Source organism: Peromyscus maniculatus, chromosome 19 (genome assembly GCF_049852395.1).
Source record: "Peromyscus maniculatus bairdii isolate BWxNUB_F1_BW_parent chromosome 19, HU_Pman_BW_mat_3.1, whole genome shotgun sequence".
Lineage (NCBI taxonomy): Eukaryota > Metazoa > Chordata > Mammalia > Rodentia > Cricetidae > Peromyscus > Peromyscus maniculatus.
In genome coordinates this window covers 23,796,984-23,815,725 of record NC_134870.1, presented here as the reverse complement: position 1 = coordinate 23,815,725, position 18,742 = coordinate 23,796,984, and the positions used below count along the sequence as shown (strand labels likewise).

The window sequence follows — 18,742 nt, the reverse complement described above, 5'->3', positions numbered from 1 at the left end:
TTTTTATGAATTTCAAGCTTAAGATACTGATTTCTTTTTTTATATTTAGAATATATCGAGTCCCTTGGAATTATATATCACTGAAACAAAGGGGACATTTTTAATTAAAAGTGAACTGAATTGATTTTGCTCATCTGATGTAGTAGGATGGCGAATCCACTCATTACCTGTTTACTGTCCTAAATCTGATTGGCCAGGAAAAATGGAAGCTTCATAAGATATGGGAGAAAGGGTCCAATGTTTTCATGATATTTTTGTTTTTCAGTTTTTTATTGGCTCTTAGTATTCATTCAGTGAGTTTTTAAGGTATCTTGCCAGGATTATAAATTATTAGATTATTCACAAAGGAAGTGGAATATAATAGCCAGCACCTGCTTCCAAACCATCTGAAATTTATTGTTTCTTGGCTTTTTGGATAAAGGTCAATGTGGAATTAGTAGAAAAGAGATGTAACAGATTAACTTAGTAAAGGCCAGAAGATTAAGAGACAAGCAAAATCAAGAGACTTCGCAGGTTTGGTGGGTTGAAAGTCATAACCAAGCTGAGATCTCAGAAGCATCCTCCAGAGAAGGGAACATGACCATCAGGCCAGGTACAAGGGGTACCCCTTAAAGTGGGAAGAACCCCTTTTCTGATAGTTGAATTCCTATTCAACACTGTAGTGAGAATCTCACTAGTGGAGGCCAATTATGACAGAGAAAATTTTGTTTATCTATTTAGAAAACTCCTTAGGCATGTTGCTAAGTGCCGTGGTTGTAATTACATCTTCTGCGGCTTCTGGATTTCTCTTAGACATAGACAGGAAAACTGCAGCGATGCTAACTGCAATCACATCCAGGCTTTTCCTTTGCTAGGAAAGAAGCGAAGACTCAAACTTTTCTTAAATTTCAAATGAAGGTAGCCGTCTGGTTTAGGACTGACGGGCTTGCTCGTCTTGAGGTCTGGGGGAACTCGGCCTACGCAGTGGAGTCTCGTGGCCTGTGATTGGTATGCCTGGTGCTGTAAGGACTCAAGAAGAAATCAGATGCAGACATCCTGAAGTGATTGTAAATGGGAATAAAGTGACAGCTTACTGCCATGTTCCCGTCTTGTCCCCACACATTTCTTTACAACATCCACTGCAGCAGATGCCAGATGCCTAACAGGATAGGCATGGACCCAAACAAGATAAAGCCTCTCCTCTACTGCTGTACCTGTGGTTTTTAATGATATGTTACACAGGTAATACATGAAGCTGGGTCTCTCCTTGTCTTCTTTCAGCGGTCACTTTAAGATGATTTTTTGGTCACCCTTTATTTTTAATGTCTCTAGGGTTTTGATGGGCTTCCCTCATGACAGCTCTTTGTACTCCATGTCTTCCTCTCCTCTGGTGCCTATTAGTTTACTTTTCCCCATCTTCCAGAGAGTAATAATTTGAAACTGGGGCATAAGCACAATTGGTAGAGTGCTTGTTTCTTAGATTTGAGCCACAGAACACATAAAACATCTGGGGTGTGGTAGCACAGGCCTGTACTCCTAGCAGTGGGTGGGATGGAGGGAACTGTGGGGGATCAGGATTTAAAGTCATTTTCAGCTAACAGGTCAAGTTCAAGGCTAGCCTGGGCTATGTGAGACTGAGGGAGACAGACATGGGGGAGCAGGGAGGAGGAGGATACTAGGCAGGCTTGCTGTCCCAGTCCCCTACGTTCTAATTTCCTTACTGGAAGATGGTTTCTTAGGACTATGTAAGAAAGGAGAATGAAACCCAAGACTCTGCGGCTGACTTAGCTGTGCTCTCAGGGTGTGTTAGACCCATCCTTTCTGCCTAGAGTTCTGCAGATGGAGTCAAGGGTCATCATGTCCTTTCTTAGGGCAGAATGGCATCCATTGCCTAACACTGGATGCTCTCTCTCCTTGTGGTTTCTCTGTAGAGGATTTTCCTTCTCTGAAGGAAGGAAAATAGTCCTAAATATTTTCAGAACCAGATTCTCAGTGAATGCAAAGCTGTCCCTGGAGGCTGGGTAGACTGTATTCTGGTACTTTGGGAATGATAGTTTTTAAAAGCTGATGGCTTTCTCATAGGCAGGAAATTCTTATAATTTCCATGTTGAGGTGGCTCCCCAACTCTCTCTTCTTGGGCCAGGGTCTCAGTTGGAACCCCAGGCTGCCCTCAGACTCGCGGCAATCTGCCTGTGTAAGGCTCCCGAGGGCTGTGATTGCAGGCGCGAGCCACCACATCAAGCTCTGAGGCGGTTTTCTCGGTCTGCTTTTGCAGACACTCTTCATGACTAAGCATGTTAGGCCATTTTATGCTCTATAAGTAGATTATACGTATGAAAGAGTGCCTGACATTTCTAGTGGATGTGGGGATATGAAAGTAGTGTTCACAGAGAAAGCTTGACTTACATATTTTTTTTTTAAAGTCTCCAGTATTTCCTGTGTAATTCTTTCCATTTTTGTTCATGCTTTGCTTCTTGTTGGCTTGTTTGGGGATAGAATATTAGGAGTGGTGTGGCTGTCCCTCTCTGTTTATTCATCCTGTTCTCTGTGCCTGTATATAAGAAAAGGAGAGATAAGGATAGGAGATCAGCCTTACACTCCAGCTTGCTGTAAACATTTTGAAATGATAGGAAAGTTGTTTAGACATATTCCATAGCCCTTGGGATGGTAAGAGAATGTGATTTTTCACTTGGTCAGAGATTATTTATTTGTAATTCTTGAGAAGCACCAGGAAACAATAGAAGGTGCCTGAATCATAGGCAGGAGGCGGTGGTGGATCAAATAGTCCAGGCTTTGTTGCTGTGTCTGTATGAGACCAAGTAAAGCCTGGGTTCCCATCAGGTTGATGTCTATGGAGCCTACGAGATATTTGGTAATTTTCCAATAAATTGTTTTCATAGTGACATAGGCCATAATCAGCTTTAAAGACCCTATGGAAATGCTTAATATTGCGAGATTAAGTTGTGTTTATGATGACACTTTTTATACTCTCACTTGGGTTTTACTATCATGGCTCTTGGGCCAAGTATCACTGCTTCCATAGGGCACAGGAAGGCAAGTGCTGTGCCGTTTGGCCATTCCTGACTACCTCAGGAATAACGGCAAGCCTGGCTTAGGAGTCAATCACCATCCCTTCTTGTTGCATCTGGGTCCACAACTAGATACCTCTACTGCGGGACACCTCTGACGGAATAACTCTAAGTCCTTATTATGTCTATATCACTGATCTGGAGGTCGAAGTCCTTGGCTGAACACTAGGCCATGCACCTGTGACTTGGCTTCAGTCACTGGGGGTTCTGATTCTACCCTCCACTAACACACACACACACACACACACACACACACACACACACACACCCCTACACCTCTCCAGACAGGGAGGATGTTCATATTATGTATCCAGGACAGAAAACTAAAATGGGAATGTCTTCATTAAGAACATGCAACTCATAGATGAAAAGACAAAAGTCATTAATAACCATCTCTGCTTTCTAAGGAGAATTTGATGGAGTTATCACTTCTTAATTAAAAATCAAAAAGCAAAACAAAAGACAGAGAAAGCAGATTGAGACACCTTCTGCTTGAAAGAGAGTATATTTCAAGGCTGTGTAGCATCCATTATATTTAGTAGTGAGATTTTAGAAGCAGTGCCAATGGACCAGGAAGAGAAGGATGCAGAGCATCCTTCTGTGTTCTCACAGCAGCCAGTAACTGAGGTCCTTGTCAGCTCAGTAAGAAAAGAGAAGTGAGTAGTCAGAGGTGTTTCGTGGAAGAACAAGAATTCTTTTATTTCAAATTTGAGACGGGATTTCACTATGAAGCTGTGGCTGGCCTGAAACTCGCTATGTAGAGCAGACTGTTCTTGAATTCAGAGACTGGCTCTGTCTCTGCCTGGGAAGAAAGGTGTGCATCACCACTCCTAAGAACAGAATTCATTTTACTTATTTGTGGAAAATATGGTGATCTCAAAAGACAACATAGACATATTTGTTTAATAAGAGTTTAAGAAGATGGCCGGGAGTAAAACTAGTGTCAGCATATAAATTGCTCTTCAGCAATATAAACCAAACTATAACCAATCAGAAAGTATAACAGCAATAGAACTATAAACGGCCTAAGAGTAAGCCTGTGCGAGTTTTCTATTTCAGCACAATGGATTGCTACGTGTGGTGGCTTGAGTTCATAGTCACTCACTGCCTCCTGGTGCTGTAGGTCAGAGTCCAGCATCACCAACCATGGTACCCGTGTACTCATCAGAGTCCAGCATCACCAACCACAGTATCTGTGTACTGGTCAGAGTCCAGCATCACTAACCACAGTACCCATGTACTGGTCAGAGTCCAGCATCACTAGCCACAGTACCCATGTCCTGGTCAGAGTCCAGCATCACCAACCACAGTATCTGTGTACTGGTCAGAGTCCAGCATCACTAACCACAGTACCCATGTACTGGTCAGAGTCCAGAATCACCAACCACAGGACCCATGTCCTGGTCAGAGTCCAGCATCACCAACCACAGTATCTGTGTACTGGTCAGAGTCCAGCATCACCAACCACAGTATCTGTGTACTGGTCAGAGTCCAGCATCACCAACCACAGGACCCATGTACTGGTCAGAGTCCAGCATCACCAACCACGGTACCTGTGTACTGGTCAGAGTCCAGCATCACCAACCACAGGACCTGTGTACTAATCTCTTATCTGAAGACTCTGCTCCCGGTTTGTTTTTGGCTGTTGGTAGAATCCCAGTTTTGTGATTAGGGGGTGGTTCTTTCCTTACTGGCTGTCAGCTCTCAGCTGCTTCAGCTCCCTGAGGGTGCTTACATAGTATATTACCTTTCTAGTTATTGTGACAAAAATGCCCAGAAAGGCAACTGGAAATGGGAAGGTCTCAGAAGAGATACAGCCCCTCTCTCCAGGAAAGGCATGCATGAGACAGTTGGTCACATCACAGCCTTAGTCAGTGCGCTGGTCAAGATTGGTCACCTTGACAGAAGCTGTAGCTCGCTGGGAAGAGGGAGCCACAGTTGAGGAGATGCCTCTATCAGATTGGCCTGTGCGCAAGTCTGTGGGGCACTTCCTTGGTTGATGGTGGGTGTGGAAGGCCCAGCCGACTGTGCTGGTGCTGTCCCTGGGCAGGAGGTCGTGGGGTGAATAGGAAAGCATGGAGCAAACCAGGAAGCAGCATTTCTCTGTGAGCTCAGCTTTAGTTCCTGCCTTGGTTTCCCTCAGTGAGGGAGTGTGATCAGAACGTGGAGGCCTGTTAGAGCCTTACCTCTCCAAGTTGCTTTTGGTCAGTGTGCAATCACAACAGTCACAGAAACAGAAAGTAAGTGAAGACCCTTGGGAAGCAGAGAGAGGGGGGGAGGGAGGGAGGGGAGAGGGGGCAGGGAGGGAGGGGAGAGGGGGGAGGGAGGGAGAGAGAAAGACTGCTCATGCTCAGCTCACTCTCTCCCCTTCACTCAGTTTGAGATCCAAATCCTGAACGTGTGAGTCTTTGCTCCTCAATTTAACCCTTCTGACCACACGCTCCCAGACATGCCCAGGTGGTCCTATGATCATTTGAAATCCAATCAGCACACACCTTCGCAGACAGTCTTCTCCATCTTTCAAGTCGTGTTACAGCTCTGACAGGAAAGGCCTCCCCAGTGCAGGTGCCACAGCTCTGAGGGGAAAGGTGTCCTGGCAGTTGGGAGCCAAAGACTACCACAAAGTCACACCGTACAACAAACCTCACACAAGAGATGTACTGGGAAAGACACAAGAGGGTGGCTGTCTCTGCTCAGACAAGAAGCAACCAGGAACTAAGCAGGAGACGGGCTTCTCTGGGGTTTCTTGGAGGTGGAGTTTTCCAAGGGTGGAGATTTCCAGGCTGAGGATTGGTGGGATTTCAAGTCCTGTGCTTGGGGGATTGCTGGGATTTTTGAGCTCAGGGGTTGGTGGGTTTTTGAAACTTGGAAGTGAGCTTGAACTTTTTACCCTACACAAGTAGCAAGGACGCTTGAGTCCTCAAGCATGGGTCTTTTCTCTTCTGCGAGAGTAACTGCTCTGCATCCTGGTACACCAACTCACCAGTAAGTAATTTCTTTGTCTCATGGTCTCTGTACTACCTAACACACAGTGGCTGGGGTGGCATGATGTAGAGAGATTCCAGAGTGATGCAGGACATCTTTTCTTGGGAAGAGAATTTCTATAATTTTGCCTGCCACAAAACAGAGGTAAAATTTTATAAGATTATGTGTACAAGCATGTCCTAGCTCATATCACCATTGTTATGATAAACACTATGACCAAAAATGAGTTGGGGAGGAATGGGTTAATTTGTCTTGTGTTTCCACATGGTAGTCCATCGTTGAAGGAAGTCAGGACAGGAGCTCAAACGGGGCGGGAACCTGGAAGCAGGAGTGTTGCTTACCGGCTGGCTTGCTCCACAAGGCTTGCTCAGTTTGCTTTTTTTTTTTTTTTTTTTTTTTTTTTTTTTACAGAACCCAGCTCAGGGATAGTCCTACTAACAATGGGCTGGCCCCTTCCTCATCCATCACTACTTAAGAAAATGTGTTATAGGCATGCCTAAAGCCAGATCTTATGGAAGCATTTTCTCAATTGAGGTTCCTTCTTCTCAGATGACTCTAGCTTGTGTCAAGTTGACATAAAACTAGCCAGTACAAAGTGTGTGAAAGAAAACCACACTGGTTTTACCTAGTAAATACTCTGTCACCTCCACTATCTAGTCCTCTAGTCTGTCAATTTAATTCCAAATTCCTAACATGATTAATTTATTTGGGATTTGAGGCGTGGTCTCTTATGTAGCCCTGGCTGACCTGGAACTTGCTTTGTGGACTAGGCTAGCCTTGAACTCACAGAGATCCACCTGTCTCTATCTACTAAGTAATGGGAATAAAGGCATATTCCATCATGTCCAGCCCACTAAAATTTTTATTTTTTTTATTATTATTATTTTTTTGGGGGCGGGGGGGTTTCGAGACAGGGTTTCTCTGTGTAGCTTTGCACCTTTTCTGGAACTCACTTGGTAGCCCAGGCTGGCCTCGAACTCACAGAGATCCGCCTGGCTCTGCCTCCCGAGTGCTGGGATTAAAGGCGTGTGCCACCACCGCACAGCCCGCTAAAATTTTTGAAGTTAAGTTTGCAAGGTGCCTCTAAATTTCTCATAGAGAAAAATATCTAAGAACTGTCAAAAAAAAAAACAATTTTGAAAAAAATATTTTGTGTAGAAAGAAAAGTATATTAAATTCATTAAAATTAGAAGTATTATTCCTTGAATATTTCTGGGAGAGAATTGGGACCTTAGGTGAAGGTACTTCAAACCCTAAAAGAAATCATGGATTTTCAGTAAACCATGTTACAGTTTTTATCCACTTGAAACAAAATTAGGCCTTATTCCAAGCACAAAAAATAATTTCCAGATGGAGTGAGAAGTTAATTCACTAGATAAAATTGTGTGTGTATTTAGAGCCTCAGAGGGTCGGCTCATAGTGGAGTTAAGGACTAGCTAGCCTCTGTGCTGGCGAATGTAGTTGGCTGGTGAGTACAAGGAGGAGGACTAGTTTTTAATATAGTCAAGGAACTATAAATAAAAACGGTTCCTCTTTGCCGAGTACCTCGAATCTCCACCCAAGTTTTGGCAAGGATGAGGGAGCACGCATTTTCACCGAATGAATTAATTACATATTAATATAATTATAATGGTCTTCTTGGCAGTACTCACTCTAGTTTTAAGTATGATATTCTTTCATTGAGTGATTTCATTTCCAGATGTTGATTGCAGAGAAATACATAGAGACACGAGCACCAAGGGCCATTTATGGGATGGGCCATTGTTATTAGGCAGAAGCGGCCCAGCAATGTGAAGTCCATCATGGAAGGGCTTTTGACTTTAAGTAAACAGTTTAGTGGACCCTGAAGCCTGGGGGTAGGGAGGCAGTGATTTAGTTAAACCAGTGTAATTTAGGGATTTGGGGATTTGTAAGAAGGACTATCTTTTCCAAGTGTGTGATTTTATTACTCTTATCATAATCTATTTTCTAGAAGCCCCGTGGTATGTATAGTTTACCTGATATAATTATGCAGCTGGTGGTAATTGTCCAGGAGAAGCTGCAGATGAACAAAAGCCCCAGGAAGCAGTGAGTGAACTGGGGATTTCTCTCACTGCCCAATTATTCCTGCCCATGATGAGGCCAAGGAAGGAAGCTCTGACTCCCGTGCGCCTGTGCTGTCCTGACAGATCATTGTCAAGGCCAGGGCGGCATGCTGCGTGCTGCCTACATGCTTCTTGGATTTTCAGATAATTATGGAAGGGCCGTACTTATACTGTGCATGTGTTTTGGGGACGGGGGAAGACAGGGTAGACTTTCTATAGGTGCCAGCACTTAAAATACAACCCAGATGAATGTTTTCTGGCTGTGCTCATGTGTAAGAGATCATGTAAAATGTCCTCATGAGGGTTTGCAACACATATTTAGCAGCTTTAATCTATGGATTTAGCCTTTGAAGGTTGAGAAAAAATAAAAGCTTTGGCTATTATTTTAATTTTATGGATTTTCTATTCTAGATACTTTTAACAGTACTGGTGTATTTCAGCCATGATGCAGGGGGGAGGGGCTTGGTCTGGCCCCAACTTGGTGTGCCAGCCTGTGTTGACTACCCAAGGGAGGCCTTACTCCTATGGGGAGGGGATGGGAGTGGGATGGAGGAGGTGGAGGGAGCGGGGAAAAGAGGAGGGATGGGGAACAAGGGTTGGTATGTAAAATGAAAAACAATTTTTAAATCAGAGAAATTAAAAAAAGAATACTGGTGTGTGTGGGAAATCTCTTCTCAAATGAAAGAATTGTGGGAATTTTAACTATCATGATGCTTTAATGAATTTATTGAATGCTATTTATATAGAGGGTTATCTTTATTTAAAGAAGCATTTTGGGCCTGGACACATGGCACAGTGGTTAAGAGTATTGGCTGGTCCTCCAGAGGACCCAAGTTCAATTCCCAGAACTCAACGTGGTGGCTTACAAGTGTCTATAATTCTAGTTATAGGAGCTCTGATGCCCTCTCTTTGGCTTCTGTGGGCTCTGGGCACACATACAATGCACAAACAAACGTTCAGAAAAAAACACCTGTACACATAAAATTAGAAGTAAAGAAGCATTTCATCCTGGAGAGAATTTGTAATCCCATAAGAGAAGGGTCTTATATTAACTAATGCTCCTAAAGTTTAAGGGGATTTTTCAAAGACCATTTCTTTAATGTACTGTAATTTATAGCACATCTGTCTTTGTAACTGAGGCAAAACCTAGAGCGAGTAGCGTGGTTTAATACAAATGCTCCCGTGAGGACAGCTCGTAAGAGAGGAGAATATGATTGTGTCCCCTGGAGAAAGACACGACACCTTGTTAAAAAGCAATCTGTGGATTATTTTGCAGAAGTCAACAAAAGGTTCCGTTGTCCTTGACCATGTTTTCCGTCACATAAACCTTGTGGAGATAGATTATTTTGGGCTGCGATACTGTGACAGAAGCCATCAGACAGTGAGTATAATGACTTCATGTTAACATTGTCTTGTTATAAATCTCTCTCTCTCTCTCTCTCTCTCTGTCTCTGTCTGTCTCTGTCTCTTGCTCGCTCGCTCGCCTTTCTGGGTGTGATTCTAGGTGGTTCGGTTCTTTGGAACCGAAAACAGCTTTGGACGCCTCGCTCTTGTTTTCCCAGGATAATTTCCTTGTACTTTTTTCTTTCCACGAAGTCTGCCGTATTGCTGGCTCACCCTCCTTTGCACGACAGCCTTTTTGCACATGGCTGATGTGGCTTCACCTGTGCCGCCGTCTTGTAGGAGGGCTGTCGATGTGTGCTGCTGTTCTCCGCCTCACTGTGTTGGGAGGAGAGAGTCTCCGGAAGGGACAGACATTATTGCCTTTTAAGAAAGGAAAGGTGTAAAGAGAAGGCGCATGTCTCCTGCCCCCTATCAAGTTTTAAGAGTGGCTCTGGTTGTGATGGAGGAAACTGAGGAGGTTTCCGTTCTTCGGCCTGGTGGAGTGGGGGCGGGAGAGACAGTCTGCCTTTACCTTCTGATATCAGCTGTCCACAGGTTAGCCCCGGATGTTGTCCTGTCTGCTCGGAGGGTAGAGTCTCTGTGACACTTGCCACACTGGGAAGACTCTGGAAGTGACTTTGAAGCATGAGAGGATATTTATTGATTTAGTCTGAGAAAGATTTTAACCTCAGCTAAAAACCTTATGCAAAATGCTCAGAGGCTTATCTTGGAAATACCCCGACTGGCCATTTCTTTCTTAGCCTGCGCAGCTGTGTTGAAATGAAGATTCTTCCTTTCCTTTCGGGTCTGCTGGCCCTCTGTGGTCATTTGGCGGTGAAGTTGTTACAGAAGATGGCCCTAGAAATTCCTTAGGGTAAGAAGAAGCAGGAAATGTGAGATGCTGTTGCTGGTGGAACATGATGACTTTTTGGTTTTGTTTTGTTTGTTTGTTTGTTTTGGCTAGTTTCACCGTCTATTCTATTTCACAGGAGAATTTCACAAAATAGGGGTAAACATTGGCATGTTGGGTAGATCTTCACAGAAATAACTACATTCTACAAGGCAAGTGAGTATTAATGCACATTTTCAAAGGGTGCAGGCATGTTCAGAGATTCACTGAATTCTGCCCCATGTAGACCAGAGGCCGCTAGAGTACAACTGTAAATCTGTGCAGAATAAGTAAACTGGAGGCTTTGGAAGGTCCTTCAGATTGCATTCATATTTTATTGGTAATATTTTTTTTATAACAAAGACAAATGCACTTTCCTGATTGATGCCAGACCTTGTCTGGAAAGATTGGCTGCCTTGCTAAAATTACGTAGACCTTATCTTCTTTGATGGTGATTCAATTACAGGTGTCCTCAGATGTGAGGGAGGAAGGCTGGACAGTCGAGGAGGAGCCGTAACGATGGAAACAGAGGTTGGAGTGGTGCATTACGAGAAGAGGTCCTTGAGCCAGGGAATGCAGGTGGCCTCCAGAGGCTGGGGAGGATGTGAGGAAGTGGCTGCTCCCCTAGAGCGCCCCCAGGAGGCGTTCAGCCTGCCTGCATTTTTATTTTATCCTAGTCAAATTCATTTTGGACTTAGAGCCTCCAGAGTTAGGAGATAATACATTTCTGTTGTTTTAAGCCATCAAGTCTATAGCAATTTGTCACAGCAGCAGGAAGCCAGTTCTCATGGATATAGGGAGGAGAGTTTCATTCTTGCTTGCTCAGTAGACATGTAAGACTTTCTAGTGTCGATTTTTCACCTCAGGCAGAAGCCTGCAACACTGCTAAGCTCCCTGGGTAGTGCTATCTTATCCCTCTGTGGCAGATGAGCAGGGCTCCTTTGTGATTATAGCTGCATGCATGTCCCTGGTGTGTGTGAGCAATGTTGCCGCTTCAGAAGCGCGTGGGGTTCTTGCTGTGGGAGAGGGATGGTGAAATCTGTGGGTCATAGGCACAGTGTTAGAATTGTAGCACAGCCTTCTTCACTTTAAATATTAAGAATTTGAAGATAACCAGAGGATAGAAGGAGCCAGGCCACCTCTTAGGGTTTCAGAGACTGTTATAAGTGGAGTATGATGTGGGAAAAAGGACAGCTGCTGTGGGAGTCACAGGTATCTTTCAATCCCATGTCTCTTGCTAATAAATGGTCAAGTCTCTTAATTCATTTAACTCTCTCAGAGATCCACCTGCCTCTGCCTCCCTAAGTGCTGGGACTAAAGGTGTGCGCCACCACTGCCCAGTTTATTTAACTCTTAATACCTGTATTAGTCTGTTTTGTTTTACCATAATGAGACACCAGAAGCTGGGTAATGAGTCAAGAAAAGCTTGCAAGTTCAAAGGCATGATGTTGGCATTTGTTCATCTGAGGTGAGGTGAGGGTCTCGTGGAGGATGGCATAAAATAACAGGGGTGCATCTATGAGAGGGGAGAGATCGAATGGCGGGAGAAGTGAGAGAGCCAAGGAGAAGCCATGATTGCTCATTTATAACGACTTTCTCTAAAGAGCTAGCCAAGGTCCCAGGAGAACTAGATACATCACGTCCCCCCCAGGGGGCAACTCCTTCATTAATCTAGCTATTCACCACTATTAAAGGTTCTACGTCACCTCCAAATACTGCCACACCGAGGACTTGGCTGGTAGTTAAATATGTCCAAGCCATAGTGGGTGCCTGCTCGGGAATTGGAAAATTAAGTGCCTTTGCCCTGAACTCTCTAGAGTGTCATGGGACCAAAGCAGATTTTCATGAACGATCTCTGTAGATTAGGAGGCATTAAGCATATAATTGGCCTTTCCTGTGGAGGCGAGACTGAGAGAAAGCAGTGGTCATTGTCTTTTATAAAGTAGGAAGGAAAGAGACAAAACAAGGTCTAGATTCTTACATATTAGATTCTTACATATCCCAGGAAAATTTGAAGATGCCTATGATGACATTGAAGTGTTAGCCAGGATGAATGTGACACCCCACACCACCCTGGCTCTCACGGTGGCCGTTTTAACGGTGTTGTGTTTCAGTGTTAACAGCCTGAGGCTCCTTTCCTGATGACTCCTTTAGAGGCAGAGGTCGTAGATTCTTGGGACTTTTCTCACAGAATCAGAACTGGCTCTGAGAATCATGCTTCTAGACCTGCTGTCCTCTGACTTCCGGAAGTTAAGGAAGGGAAAGATGAGGCATGCAGCTCACAGTGAGTGACACCCGGGTTTCCTCTTCTTTCAGTGAACTGAACCTTGGCTTCACTCAAACAATAAAGACAAGTGGAAATAACTTCCTGGGTCACTCCATTCCCAAACTCCATCTTTCCCTCTCCTGCCACAGGGGAGAGTCTCCTGTGGTAACTCCACCTCCCTTCTCTGCTCTTCCTTTCCCGGTAGTGCTGGGTTATGCCCAAGCATCTCTAATTTAGAAGCAACTTCTGAGATCTCATGTGTTCCTTAACTTCTCATAGTTAATTTGTTTTTTTTAAACATCTTTTGCCCTGGAGCTGCCAGAGATGTTCTTAGCCTTACAAAGAACCTCAGCTTTCTGCAGCATTGACAACAGTGACTCATTCTTTCTCAAAATCTTATTTTGTTGTAATGACAGACGGCACAGATTCCTTGTTTTTCTCCTCTCAGACTTTCTGCTGATTGTTCTTTATGGTCACTCTTCCTGGGCCATTTAACATTGAGTTTGTCTTTCTTGTTTGTTTGGGTTTTGGTACTGTGTTTTATATGTGGGTCATATATGTGACAGGCAAGCACTCTACCACTGAACTATCTCCTCAGCCCCAACTGTTGCCACTCATCAGATTTTTAGCCTTGATTTCCCATGTCCTAATGCTGCAGAGGCTCATGCATGTCGTGCTACCTCCAGGTATTCCAGTGTTGAGCATGATCTTGTCCACTGAGCATGAGTAGGCAGTCTCCACTCTGCACTCTGCCATGAGTAATGACGCTCCACTTTACATCCAGATGCTGTATTTTGCAATGTATGTGAGCTTTCACCTGCTGTCTATTTTGGAAAATACCTATAATGACTGATAACATTGAAAAAGAAAGAAGATTGTCACACTTATTACACACGGCCTTTCCTGTCTGGGACATCTTTTGGTACTGGTAGGGGACCAGAGGGCAAAGATGAAGTAGGAAAATCTATTCGGGGATCCCTCTGACTTTGTGAGAAGCAGCATATAAACAGTGTAGTGGCCGGGGAGAGTGATGCCTGCAGATGAGGGGTGTCTGGGAAAGAAAGCCGCAGGAAGGCTAAGTTTCTCTTGAAGAGGATGACAGGAACATCCTCACAGGGCTATGTAATGCTAACGTTCTCATTTTCCCGAGGATAAATACGTGTTCTTCCTAGGCAGTGTGATCTGCTCCATAGATACATTATTGTCTAAAGACAGATGATCCCTTTCCCTAATTAGTGTCTCCGGCCCAGGTATCTCGAGAGATGCTATCATGTGCAAAGACTATTGAAGGTCGAGGCTGTCTGGCTTTAAATTACACTCTGTTCTCCAGCAGAGCTGTGTGGTATTGGTGACTCTCCCTAAGGTCTGCTTCGCTGTCTCCATTTATATAGTGGTGTGGGGGCAGTACCAGCTTCATAGGGTGGTGATGACCACGGCGGGCATCTCTATGAATGCCACGGCTGGTGGCTAAATTGTGCGTTGAGCTCATGTGTTAGTCCTTCGTATTCATTGCCTGGACGGCCTCCTGGCACCACACGGGCCTTCAAAACTGAACATGCCTCATGCTCTCCCTGAGATCTTTGTTCTTTCACAATTCTGAGGGCAATGATTTTTCAACTACTTAAAAAAAAACACTTAGCTGTGTATAATTTTAAGTTGAAGATAAGATTTTATCATAACTTTGGTAGATGCAGATCTTGGTTTACCATAAATATTGACATTTTAAAGTCTATCACATCACTCTTAATAGGATCAATGAATTTATATTTAATAATTGTATTGTACTTTTTCTTCTCCCTTTAAAAAGAATACAAAAACATGTTATTTACTATAAGTCAGAATTTTTCTCTATTACTAACATTTCTCTATTATTCTGCCCTTAAACTTGTATTATCTCCCACTTTCTCCAAAAATTTTTCTTTTCTATATGTATAGGTTTATTTATTGAGATAGGCAAGGCTAGCCCAATTTAATATAGCTGAGGCTGTCCTTGAATGCCTGATCCTCCTGTCTCTACCTCCTGAGTTCTGAGATTACTGTCATGTGCTACCATGGTGGGCCCTCTTACATTTTATTAATAAAATATATTTATCCCTGAAAATACTATATATGTAAATTGAAAAATTAAAGCTAATTTCCTGAGAATTAAAAAACTCTAATTGTTGAACCCAAGTGTAATTTTTACCATATAATTAAAGTAGCACAATATTGATTATTAAAGATTTATTTTACATTTATTTAATTACATTTATTTTTAGTTATGTGTCTGTGCATATCTACGTGTGGGTAGGTGCACGTGAGTGTGGATACCTATGGATGTTATGGCTCTGAACTGTGGACATGGGAGCTACAAACTGAACTCAGGTCCTCTACAAGAGCAGTATGTCCTCTTAACTGTTCAGTCATCTCTCCAGCCCTGAGAAGTTGTCATATATGCATTCCTGAGAGTCTTGGGGATCCATTCCCCTCCCCTCACCACCTTTCCTTCATAGCTAACCTGTCACTAAGTCCTGATAGTTCTGTTCCTTTTTCTCTCCTGAGAAGTTTTACAGTACATCATAGGAGTTCAGGAGCTGATGTGTGAAAGACCCCTGGAGATGCTATGGTAAAGCTGCTGAATGGCGCCCTCGGAGCTGCCTGGTGGGCTTCATGTATTCCTCCCTGCAGCTCCTGGGACAAGCAGAGGTGGTCTGATTGATCTTGAGTTTCTTTGTCATCTGTGATGGAGTTGACAGCACTTTGTGTGTGAAAGGCTTTGTTTGGTCTAGAACCTGTTCTGTGACATGCTTAGTCTAGAGTCTGTTCTGTGACATGCTTGGTCTAGAGTCTGTTCTGTGACATGCTTGGTCTAGAGTCTGTTCTGTGACATGCTTGGTCTAGAGTCTGTTCTGTGATGTGGCTTGGTCTAGAGTCTGTTCTGTGACATGCTTGGTCTAGAGTCTGTTCTGTGACATGCTTGGTCTAGAGTCTGTTCTGTGATGTGGCTTGGTCTAGAGTCTGTTCTGTGACATGCTTGGTCTAGAGTCTGTTCTGTGACATGCTTGGTCTAGAGTCTGTTCTGTGATGTGGCTTGGTCTAGAGTCTGTTCTGTGACATGCTTGGTCTACACTCTGTTCTGTGATATGGTTTGATCTGGAGTCTGTTCTATGACATGCTTGGTCTAGAGACTGTTCTGTGACATGGCTTGCATTCTTTTCCTGGTTCTTGGTTTATTTTGTTTGCTGTCCTTTCCTAGATGGTTGATCACAGTAGGTGCCAGTGTGTCTTCTGCAGGGCATGTATGATTATCCTGTGCCTAGCCTAGCTGTGTTGTTTTCCAGGTTTAGGGATAAGGAGGGACTGAATTCTTGAAAGTTCTTTATTAATGACACTCAGTGCTTTAAATTTTTTTAAACCCACACTAGAGTAAAGTAAACAGTTGAAAGTAATAAAGGTTCAAAGAAAAGCAGAACTAACTGAAACATCAGTAAGTACAGAAACATTCAAGTGTGTGTGTGTGTGTGTGTGTGTGTGTGTGTGTGTGTGTGTGTGTATGTATATGATGTATATAAATAAACAAGGCATGGAAGTATGGTAAACATTCTTCTACCAATGAAACAGACACCTGAGAAATTTCTTTAATTTATACCTTATTAGTTATATAAAAGGGATATTGCCAGTTTTGTTTCAGTGAACATTTTATTAAGTTAGACTGCCTTCTCCCTAGTTAAATCAGTGTCAGCTATAAAGATAGAATTTTGGATGTTTGATTGACAGCTAATGTGGAAGTAGTCATTTAAGATTTAATCATTCTAGACCCTCTCTCCCTCCCTCCTTCCATCCCTCCATCCCTCCCTCCCTCCCTTCCCTTTTAATGATATGAAGTCTTTTTGTTTAGCCCAGTCTGACCTCTAACTTGAAATGCTTGTCTAAATATATACACCACCACACTTGGCCTACACATTTGATTATCATGAGAGACTTTTTTTTCAAATGTACAATTATGACATAAATCTGACAAATTAACCTTGATTTAACTTTGTTCTGAATCATAAGAGGATTCTGTTGTCCATGGCCTCCGTGAACGTCCTGACCTTCGTAGATTGGGGTATGACAACCAAAGCCTACTGTTGCGTGCTTTATGCGATATTTCCCATGTTATTTCAGCTTTAATTTACAGGCATTAAGTGCCGACTCATGTATTCACTATAGAATCTATTTCAGACAAAAGTTCTGAAGGAATTGTTTAAGGTTGGGCACCTGCTTGCTCAGATAGCTGAGAGTTACACACACTTTCCTATTGTTATGGAATGCAAAGTTTGAGATTTGCCTCGTGAATTAGAGATGATGGTTTACAGTTTAGTTTTTTGTTTTTGTTTGTTTGTTGTTTTTCCTTGCAAGATACTGCTCAGGTTTCTTTTGGGGGTCAGGATATTCTCTCGGGGATATTTACTTAGGAAGCTTCTTACGTAAAATTCTAAAGTGTTGTAGACATCCTCTCACAGTACCTCTGGCCCGGGACTGTGCTTACTGTTTCTCACCTCTGTTCAATCAGCAGCAAATATTTCCTGGGCAGCTACTGTGTCTCAGAAGTGACAGGTTCCCTGGTTCCAAAGAGTTTATTTCCAGGAGAGGTAGTCGATGTTCAAGTGGCCATTGGTGCTGAGTGCTCCCAAGTTGACACCTCACAGTGGCTGGGAGTCTTCTGCTGGCTGCTCAGATGAGTCATCTGCGATTCAAACAGAGTTGAATGATAAGCACAGGAGGGCTGTGGTGGACAGAGAACAGCCGTACACGGGCCCTAGAAGGGACAAATAGGTGTCCCAGAACTGAAAGGCCACTGAAGCTAAGTAGCGGTAAGAAATGAAGGGGTGATGTTGAAGTGGTCATGTCATATGCATGCGCATGCCCAGCAGCCTGTGTAGGCTGTATATTGGGCAGGCTCTGGGCATGTGAAATGAGGGAGGAAAGGATACAGTCTGATGGGCAGGCTGATTTGGGGGAGGAGGGAGTTAGTAGTTTTGTTTTGGGAATACTAAATTTCAAATGTCCTTTAGACTTCCAAGTCCAGCCACACTAGGTCATGAGGCTGGAATTACAGAGAGAGTCTAACTGTGAGAGAACAAAGTGAGGCTGCCATGTGCCTGTTCTAACCATGCAGTTCAGGGCTCTCATTAGATACAACGATGGAGGGTCGATCTGAGCAGGGGCCCCAAGGCCAGGATTACTCCTCAGCCCATCCCGGGCTTGATCTGGTTCCTTTGTGACCAGTTACTTGGTTCACTGAACTGCATCAACTTTGAGGTGCTAGGACAGAGTTGAGACAAACCCCGTCTTAAATGCCGATGCTTGTTAAATCTCTGCGCTTTTAAAGCCGCTTGCTTCCCCACAGTGTTACTTGGCTTCCTCATAAAACAGCACCCAGGTTTCAGGGCCCAGCCTCCAGAACAGAGGGAAAGAATGATGACAATTGTATTGTTGTTTATGACTTTTGACGTATTCTGTTCATTTGAAGAGAAGGCCAACCCCCATTTTAAAAATGAGAGGAAACCAGACAGCGCTTAATGATAATGTTAATTCATTTTAAAGACTTTTTTTAGATGTATTTTATGTGTCTGAGTGTTTGGCCTGCACGTGTGTGTGTGCTTGGAGCCCTTGGAGAACAGACGAGGGCATTGGATCCCCTGAAGCAGGAGTTAGAGGTGGCTATGAGCCTCCATGTGAGTGCCAGGAACTGACCCCAGTCCTCTTCAAAACCAGTGTCTTAACCTCTGAGCCATCTCTCCAGCTCTTAAAGACATGTTTTTAAACATCAGATTTCATTCTTTATTCAAAAATTGTATTTTCCCCTAAATGGAAAAAAAAAAAAAACCTATGTATTGTTCCCATGGCTTCTTTAGATTCTCATTTATTATGATATAAGACTCCGACTTGAAGTCTCATCAGGTCAGACTCTGGGCGTTTTTCTTCAGATTTTCTCCTGAGTATGTAAGGAAATATGACATGCCCAGTGGCAGTGCGGGAGCTCCATCTGGATCGGTCTTTAGAGGATGAGGAAGAGAAGTGAATCCTTGCCTTAGGTCAACAA

General features: G+C 43.5%; 1 protein-coding gene across 6 annotated transcripts in view; it reads left to right on the top strand.

The window, feature by feature from the left end:
• The window catches only part of Epb41l4a (erythrocyte membrane protein band 4.1 like 4A), a 204,717-nt gene that overhangs the window by 79,649 nt on the left and 106,326 nt on the right, over nucleotides 1–18,742 (top strand). For 5 of the 6 annotated variants that reach the window (XM_076554897.1, XM_006977927.4, XM_076554895.1 and 2 more), the window contains one exon: nucleotides 9,414–9,518. The exons of the other annotated variant lie outside the window; for it this stretch is intronic. In XM_076554897.1, the coding sequence (XP_076411012.1) occupies nucleotides 9,414–9,518 (105 nt within the window). The remainder of the gene's footprint in view (nucleotides 1–9,413; nucleotides 9,519–18,742) is intronic. 6 annotated transcript variants of the gene reach the window in all.